Raw genomic sequence first — 9,652 nt, 5'->3', positions numbered from 1 at the left:
TGAGGTAGACAAGATAAAAATGACCAGAAATGACAAATGAGTGTTGACAGATACATCTATAATAGCATTGTGATGCTAAGAGAAAAAATATGTATAACACGGTAATCAAGGCATGCACATAGATTATTCTAAGGTGCATGAAGACAGTGGGTTAAATGATCAGCAGGCAGTGTACAGAGTGTGATAGGAGTGAAGAGATTGTATTGGACAGTCCACACACACACACACACACACACACACACACACACACACACACACACACACACACACACACACACACACACACACACACACACACACAGAGTCTTTCATTGTGATGAGCAGAAATGATGTCAAGTGGTTAAGAGCTCCATAGTGCAGTGATTGAACACCCCCCCCACCCCCCCCCACACACACACGCACACACACACGCACACACACACACACACACACACACACACACACACACACACACACACACACACACACACACACACACACACACACAAGAGGTTTCCTTGTCTGGGCCAACTCTGGCATCTCAGGCAGTCCAGTCCAGAGAGAGAGAGCATTCGCCGTGATGCTGTGCGCTTGCTACTGTAGCAGCTCGACCATAGGCCAATGTTGTAGCCTACGCCTATGCAGTGGGTGTGGTCTGTTCTGTTTAGCACTGTGGTTCATGTACTCCATTAACTGTTGTCTGTGGCATCTGCCATGGTGCAGTCCGATTCGTCTGGGTTGTGGCATCCGCCTAGGTGCTGTGTGGTCTCCGTCGTAGTGCTCTCTGTGATTTGCTCTGTTGTCCTCTGTGTTTTATGGAGGTAAAACACCATCTATTTTTCATTCTTCATGGGCTAAAGATGTAATTAAAAATATGTAGCCAACCTTATGTTAAGAAAGCTGCTGTAACATTGTTGTAGTAGTAGGCTAGTAGTAGTAGTAGTATAGGGCCTAGTGCAGTTGATTTCACCCCCGTTTTTTGTAATTATTATTTGGTCGATGAAAGGATGAAGTGTCAGCAACTTTTCTTTTTTTATTATTGTAGAAAAGCATCACATACATTGTCTGTAAAAAAAACATTTAACAGTTTGCCAGGGGTTATGTTGTGTAAAATAAATAGTAGGCCTGTAACCAAAATATGAAAACAAATAAAATCAAATGCAACACAGCTCAAAGAGGGTATGTTTTCACAGCTTTCGTATTAATGGACTTGGACATGAACGCTATACTTTTATATAAATGGAGAATTCAATAAAGGTTGGTTTTATATTTTGAAATTTAGAGTTGTGTATGTTTGGCTAAAATGATCAACAGGTTTATCAAGTAAAACTCAGAGGTGCACATTCCTGTCTTGAGTAGGCCTAACAAAGCCAAAGAGTACATTTTCAACACAAAATCAGGGTAGATAGCACACCTATCTATAATATATATTGATACTCTTGTCTAAACATGAGACCAAAATGTTTTGGTGTGATGTCAGCATTTTTTTCTCCAGAGTTCCTTGTCAGATGTGGTAAGGTGTTATGCCACTATGCGACCTTGCGTCCTCCACTTGGGCTTGTGGCCTCACGTTTTGCTGATGCCCCGCCTCCGTGGAAAAAAAAACAATTACGTTTCCCCGCTGTCAGCCTAGATACAACAATTTCTGGGGGACTATTCTTCAGTCACCATCCAGTTTGCAAATGAGAAAATTACTTTACAGTTGAACTTTTGCGAGACACTGTATTGAAATATAATGCTGTTGTCAGTGATATACTTCCTGGTACGAGGCCACACGCACAAGTGGAGGACGCAAGCTCGCATATTGGAATGCATTCCGTGACGTATGAGCCCATTTCCGCGCACATGACCAAAAGAATATTCCATCTTATGGTAGAGTTGTCAATATATTTCTCATTCAATTGCATGTTCCAGTAGGACGATAAAGCAGGAAACATCATGTCGTGTGTGAACTTTTTTTTTTTTTACCTTGGTAGTAATCTTAGTAGTAATCTTAACAGGAAAAGTGATTTCGAGCTTTTTACAATAGTCTGCATTGTCTGGTATTTTGTACGCACCCACCTATAGTATGAACATGGTATCATCCAGGAATTAAATTTGTTGCAGAAGTCGAGGAAGCTTGCAACTCTAAGGTATCAGACATACAGCCTTTCTAACAATGTGCATGTCCATGGTTTCCTCTTTAAAAGCAATTGGCCGTTAAATTAAAGGTGTGAAAAGATAAGCATACCCAAACTTTGTAAGAAATACATTTGCGTGGCACGTTGTGTAGGGTTTGTAGCTAATGGCTATCTAGTGAATGACGTTGTGCGTTTCCGTTTCGTGTGTAGCATTGATATGATGAAAACATTTCAGATCTAGAGGGTCCAGATTTGGGTGGTATATAATCAACGTGAAATTCTCTTGTTCACTGACAGCGCGATGAGCTCGGATGAGTCCAACCCTGCAGCAACTCCCACCCCAAGTCAAGACACCCAAGGGGATGGACGCTGGATGTGCATGGTGCGTTTCAATTAAGGGCCACGCTGTATTCAGTTTCTCGCTCGGCTTGCACACACATATACTATTTAGTGTTGTCAGCTACTATAATGACATTGTCCTATATGTTTGGTTCCCCCCTCACACCCACAGCACAACCGATTCGTGTCAGACAGCAAAGGGAAGGAGCCCGATGTCCTTTTTGTGGGAGATTCCCTTGTACAGCTTTTGCACGAGTTCGAGGTGATTTCCAGTGCACCACAGCCTCACCCTAGAGTTCTACCCACCTGCATGTACGTTATAGTGCACAATTCGCATTACACATCTGCTCTCTTCTCATGTTAAATAACATGGCCGTCTGTGCTGTTGTTTGTTAGGTCTGGAGAAAGCTGTTTTCCCCACTCCATGCTTTGAATTTTGGAATTGGTGGTGATGCCACACATCATGTGTTATGGAGGCTTGGGAATGGAGAGCTGGATCATATCAATCCAAAGGTGATTGCCACTGTTTGCCCCCTCTCTGTGTGTGTGCTTCATTGCGCAGAATGGAGCCGCTAAATGAAAATTGGTGCAGCCAAGTTAATACTCACCACATTATCAGAATAAGCCCTCATTAATTTGCACTGTGGGGTCATTTACAAAGTTCCCTTCTGGTTCTACTAGCTGTTGAGCCCCTTTTCTTTGTGAAAGCGTTGTCTTGTTTTTACGTCACATCTATGAGTGAATGGAAAATTGCTTTAACTGTACACATACATGTACTAGTTGTACACAACTATAAAGAGAATAGATTGTGCTTCAAATGGCTCTTCACCCTGGTTCCACTGATGGATCAGTGACGTTGTGTTGGGCAATCTCGAAATGCACTGTGCGGCTGTTCATTCTGCTGGTTCTGGTGCCTTCTCCAAAATGTTCTGAAATGCTCCATCTCACTGTACAAGGTTTAGCACATCCGTCTTAACCCCCAAACGCTTCAAAGGAGAGCAATACATGGATTGACTATCTCGGTCTCCTGACCTTATCCACACTGAAAACCTCTTGTAGGTGCGCAATCAGTGGATCTATGCGGCTAGAAAGCAATACACAAGAAAGGGGAAGTTGGAACTTCATACTCAGCAAGTTATGTCTGATTTAGACAGTTCTACAAAAGGGTAATTAACATGGTTTAAGTATTCAAGACCAGTAAAGCTTTTGGAGTCAATGGAAGGTGTAAATAAGATACAAGGGAGATGGGTATTAGCTCAGATTAGAGGCTAAACATTAAATAAATACTAGACTTACATTTTTTGTATTGAAGTTTATGGATAAGTAGGTAAAAACTCCCAAAACATCAAACCTGCATAATATCCTTATCCACCCATTGTTTTAAATTTTTCCGCTCTATATTGGTAATATTAATCGTAGCTCGTAACAACTCAGTCAGTAATTGTACGTTCATGCTTGGATTTCACCATAAAAAGTAGAAAGCAACAGCACCAATATTTTTCCAATTAACATGGTTGCGTAATAGCATCGCTGTATACCAGGGGTGGGTATTGGCAAGGAGTTCACGATTCGATGCGCATCACGATACACATACCACGATGCGATATCACGATGCATTGCGATACATGTATTATTGCTATGCATTGCGATATTTACTTCATTAATTTTCTTTTTCACCTTTGCCAACATTATACAATAAAATATAAATAAAAACTATGATAGTTTATATGTAGAATAGGTTGCAAAAGGCTAATAATAAAGTTTCAAAATAATAATGATGATGATTTGAAGCTTGGAAGCACTGTCACATCATATCATGTGGTGGTTTTCTGGACTAAAGGGTAACAGAACTTTGAAAGGCCACATCACGATACTGCGCCCTTGCGATCGCGATTCAGTATCGTGACTGCGTATCGCGATTAATCAAGATTCGATTCAATATTGTCACATCCCTAACGTATACCGTCATCCATTAGCGGGCAGAGCCTGGTGGCATGCTCAGGCTGACAGAGAACTGTGCCAGTGTGCATTTCCTTTCCTCTGCGAGCTGGGTAACACGGTCACATGCGGAATAAAACAGAGCCCTGTATGAAAGTGGGATGTAAGTGTAACTAGTGCAAAACACATGATGCATACAAACATTTCATTCCTTAACCATTTCCCCTCTCTCTCTCTCTCTCTCTCTCTCTCTCTCTCTCTCTCTCTCTCTCTCTCTCTTCTAGGTTGTGGTATTATGGGTAGGCACAAATAACCATGGCCATCAGCCAGATCAGATATGTGGTGGCATCATGGCAATTGTGAACCTAATCAACCAGAGGCTGCCGCATGCCCACACACTGGTGCTGGTAAGTGTCCTGTTTAGGGTTGCACGATATTAGAAAAAATATGCGATACACGTTAACATGACTGTATACCGCGATATCGATTTCACTTTTTAATATATACATATATTTTCCCCTCTCTACTCATCATTCTACACTTTATCATGTATAAAACGACTGATAGCAATGTTTTATTGCAGTATTATTTGTCATTTGGAAAAATCATGGCTAATATATAAATACAAATACATATAAAATGTCAATATTTTGATACATTTTTTTTACCTTTTCACCAAATTCTCTGTTATTAAAAAATTAGAAACTTTTTGCGATACGTGTATTGCAAGCCGTGATATCGCTATAACGATACATTTTCGATATATTGTGCAGCCCTAGTCCTGTTGGTACTGTGTAAATGCCCCGGGCCTGGAGACACCTTTCTCTAATGCAGATGTAAACGATGCCAACTAGCACAGCTCAGCATGGAACATTAGCAGAGCCAGTAAATCCTATAATGCTCTTCCTGTATCCTATCTGTTGTTGGCAAGCTTCCTCATAAATGTAGACGGGGTCTATGCTGCTACAGAAGCCAAGCCTGGGCTGCGTTTCCCAAAAGCTCTTAAGTAGTACTTAAGCCTAAGTAGTACTTAAAGGATAGTTCCGGCGTAAAATGAAAGTTTCGCCATCGATTTCCCATGCCACATAATGTGTCTAATGATGAGATATTCTGGGAAAAGTTTATACATGCACTATTTTTACCTCCCACATGCACTTGGCGCAACCATTTTATTTGCATGTGCGAGAAAACATATTGTTTGTCTAGGCTTATAAAAGGATTGTATGCATAAACCTTTAGTGATGTGGTATATTGCCTAGGAGGCCCCTCATACTTAACTCATTGGCTGCCAGCCATTTTCATAAAAGAGTACCTCGGAGTGCCAGCCATTTTTCAGCATTTTGGGTGTTTTTTGGAGGCTCACAGAAAATTGAGTTCTGTGTCTGTCAACACCATACCTATCAAAACACAGATTAGACGCTCATCTGTCATCAGAAAAAACCGGTGTCTCTCTACCCCTTTCCGTTCTTTCATAATCATCTGTTGAAATTAAGTGGAATTCGCCAAAATGCTGCTTTCTAGCCAAAAAGCTGAGAAAACGCCATTTGAAGTAGAACTATAACTGCAAACGTTTTTGCCCGTAATGGCATCGTCCTAACAACTCCAAACCTATCAGCTGCTATTACACAGTCTTCTGTCATCTGTAGCCTGAACAAAAAGATCATTTGTATGACCTTTTCAACCTAATATACTGAAATATAACGGGGGGACTCGAAAACAAGGGTGTTTTGGTTTAGTTGCTGGCGCGCAGCATGGATCATGACAGCAGTTGCCCCTAACTCCGGTAACTCCCTACCTCTCCCGCTGCAGGCTGCCCTCTCCCTCTCCCTCTCTCTCTCCCCTCGTTGGAGAACGAATCACAGCTGGTTTATTTCCTCCAGAAATAGTACTGTGTTGTGTCTTGTGGGGGAGGGAGGCAGGTAGGCACTCAGCTCCGCTTAGCGTAGCTTACTGCAGCTTCTTAGGCAGAGCGGACAATTTGCAGATTGATGATTACTGTCATCATGGTTCTGCTATAGTGATCTTGTCATATATTGTTCAATGAATTTTCTTTTGATAAAGTACTGATCACACATCCAACATTTCACAAGCCGATTGGAGTGGTGAATGCTAGCTGGTCTGAGGCTAAGTGCAATGCTTTCTAATGTGAGCTGAATGCATCTGACCAGACACAAAGGCTACTCTGTTCCAAGAATCTGCAACCCCCCTGTCTTTTTTGATGATACAGTAAGCTGATCATACTATACAGATCCATAAAAATAACTGTGGATTGAGTAAAAAATAGTTGACTTACCAAGGCTCCTTTATTTAGGCTTAGTTGTAAGTTGTTAGCGATTTCGTGCTAGCTAGCTAGCTAGCGTAGCAAACTTTATACCCAAGTTACCTCAGTTGGGACACATCACCACTAGTCCCGTGCATTCTCCTGTTAGATGATATTTTGTAAGCAACATCCTGATGTTGTGTAGGCTGATCACATTATCCAAAATGAAAGGTTGTCACACAGATCATCTCATGGTGTATTTTGGGCAAGTTAGCTACAATGCCTTCTAGCTAGATAGCAACAGGGGATTGTATTTTGGTCATGAGAGGAAGGTTTTTTTTTTGGCCAGGCTCTGACACTAAAATCAGTAGCCTACCTGTGTTAAAATCAGAGGGCAAGAAAGTAGACTACTGTCACAGGTGCTTTACTTTCAAAAATGATTTTGCTATGCTACTTTTGAGATTATATTATAATAGTAAAAAAGGGGTGTTTTTGTCTTGACATTTCATCTTGCTCTGAGCTAAAGCCCTGCCTTGACTGTTCCTAAGGACACTTCTGCCACCTACAGGAACAGTTAGAAAATGCCTTGAGGCTTGAAATTCATACAGAAGATAGGTCAGACCGTCCTCGAGGCCTGGCTGTAAAAAAACGCAATTGTCGGCGAACGACGTCGAAGGTAGGGGGCGTCACTATTTGAAATGACGTCATTCGACGGCCAAGGCAGCCAATGAGTTAAGTGCTACTTAGGCTTAAGTACTACTTAAGGTTTTTTGGGAAACGCAGGGAAACATTTTTTGGGATTGTCCCCACTTCTGGTTTTGATACCTCCACTTTTCTAACAGGAGTTTAATATTGTGGTATTTATCTCCATTGATAATGCTTAAAATCTGAAACTTACCCCCCCTTCTGGGTCTTCAACAAATCGCACCCTGGCAATAACGTTCTTTGGCCATAGGAAAGAGCGCGGCTCTAACGCTAACGTTAGCATAATATGGCTAGCTAAGCCTTATAGAAAACTAACTGCTGCACTGATTGTGCCAAAAACACAGGAGATGGTATAACCATTCATAAAGGAAGAATTTCCAATAGCTACATACATTTATTTTTACCTTATTATGTAGAAATCCTGTATACATTCCCAATGCATTGCAATGTAATTTGTCCGATATTCATTCCAGAATGGCGGCCATGCCTGAAAATCATGGGGCCGAATGTTGCTATGGGACGTTGTATTCATAGATGTGTATAGAAGACTTCTATACACATCTATGGTTGTATTAGCCTTCGCCCCTTGTTAGCTCCATCTTCTTTGACGTGGTTCTACTACTATCACTTGGGAAACACGGATATCAGCTTTTGCTTGGCCGTCAGTTGTATTGTGATGTCTCTCGCTTGTCGCAAAGAGCAGGATTAGTTTTTCATTATTTTTACAGAATTTTAAATTGATTTTTTTTTTTTTTTACCATGAACGCATTACCATTTCATGCTTTGGTAGACCGTTTTGGGCATGGTCAGTGAAATTTGGGTTTTTAGAGAACCTCTGTGCCGTTCTCTATAATTATTTTCATGAATATATAAAGGTTGCCATAGATTAAACTGGGAAAGATATGGATATGGATTTGGAGTATACCGTATGATTTTATGATTCAGATAGAAATTATGTTTAAATATTACTTTTATAGCATTTTTGGAAAAACTAATTTCATTTACAATAATCATAGCAATGTTGGCTATGATCAAGTGCTCTTTTGAAAGTCGCTTTGGTTATAAAGTGTCTGCTTAATGCAATGTAATGTAATGTAATGTAATTTACAAAGCCAACCTCATGGAAGACTTCTCTGTACCTTGGAACAGGGCTTGCTGCCACGCGGTAAGAACCCCAACCCGCTGCGGGAGCGGAACGCGGAGGTCAACCAGCTGGTTCAGCACGAGGTGTCGTCGCTGCCCCACGCCTCCTTCCTGAGTGTGGACCCGGGCTTTGTGCACTCAGACGGCACCATCTGGCACCAGGACCTGTACGACTACCTGCACCTGACGCCGCAGGCCTACCAGAAGGTGTGCGAGCCCCTCCACCACCGCATCAAGGCCCTGTTGGACCACCCTGCTGCCGAGAACCAGGTCTCCTGAGCTGAGTCGCTGATGTCGTCGACACACACACAGAGCCTACCTTTTCGCTCACTCGGGTCCAAACGCAAGCAGTTAAATGCCAGGCTAATAACCACCACCACCCCCAATCGTACCCCCGAATAGCTGTGCCTACTGAAGCCTACTTGAGGACTGTATATCATATTACACATGCAAAGTCCAGATGGATGAACCCCGGCTACATGCAGTGCTTTAAGTGTTCCTGACTTGTCCAGTCATTCCTTTTGTTTGCTAGTTGGTTTCTTACACTGCATTCTCTACTGTAGATTGAGCCTGCTGTGCTGACATATCAATTTCGTTTGGATGCCAAGGCAGAAGGCCATGAAATGTGTGGCTACACCTATCAAGTGATTCATACCACATGTAGCAGTTACAGCACCTGTTAGGCGCTTGTCACCACATGTACTAAGTTTGGCATCCAATCTGTTTAGTAAGCTTCATTGTCATGTTAATAACTCTGTTAGATTTGGACATTGGTCGTCTGGCTTATCCTGCTCTTACTCAAAATCCTCATCTCTTGCCTTCGCAAATAGTACGTTTATATGATTGGACGTTTAGAAAAAAGAAATGTTAAAGGGACCTGTTACCTTGCTGGAAGAGCTTGCTTCTGACACAGCACCAATGCTTTAAAACACAGGTGATATTTTAGCACATGAGAGAGGCTGCGTACCGCAGACTTGCACTTGCTCGTGGTGATGTTGTGAATAAGCATTTGCTTTGCTTGTGCTCGTGGATTTTGTTTTGGACCAAGCACTTTTCTTTTTTGTTACTGTTTTTGTTTTGTTGTCTTGTGTTTTTTTGTGTGTCAGGTTTCATTGTTCATTTTCAACTGTGTCATTCATTGCTGAACTCAATATACACAAAAAATGAA

The 9,652-nt window shown here is 41.7% G+C and overlaps 1 protein-coding gene across 2 annotated transcripts; it reads left to right on the top strand.

The window, feature by feature from the left end:
- The first annotated feature begins 2,026 nt into the window (after positions 1-2,026).
- pafah1b3 (platelet-activating factor acetylhydrolase, isoform Ib, gamma subunit) lies at positions 2,027-9,652 on the top strand. 2 transcript variants are annotated; one of them, XM_063198152.1, is made up of 6 exons: positions 2,027-2,111; positions 2,397-2,481; positions 2,611-2,700; positions 2,835-2,951; positions 4,661-4,783; positions 8,491-9,652. In XM_063198152.1, the coding sequence occupies exons 2-6, from the start codon at positions 2,401-2,403 to the stop codon at positions 8,761-8,763; spliced, it is 684 nt and encodes a 227-aa protein (XP_063054222.1). In that variant the 5' UTR covers positions 2,027-2,111; positions 2,397-2,400; the 3' UTR covers positions 8,764-9,652. The 2 variants fall into 2 exon arrangements, with proteins under 2 accessions (XP_063054222.1, XP_063054223.1); XM_063198153.1 differs by having other exon boundaries at positions 2,100-2,189.

The sequence above is a fragment of the Engraulis encrasicolus genome, chromosome 5 (genome assembly GCF_034702125.1).
Source record: "Engraulis encrasicolus isolate BLACKSEA-1 chromosome 5, IST_EnEncr_1.0, whole genome shotgun sequence".
Lineage (NCBI taxonomy): Eukaryota > Metazoa > Chordata > Actinopteri > Clupeiformes > Engraulidae > Engraulis > Engraulis encrasicolus.
The sequence above is the reverse complement of the archived record's forward strand: the minus strand, read 5'-3'. Positions and strand labels throughout refer to the sequence as shown.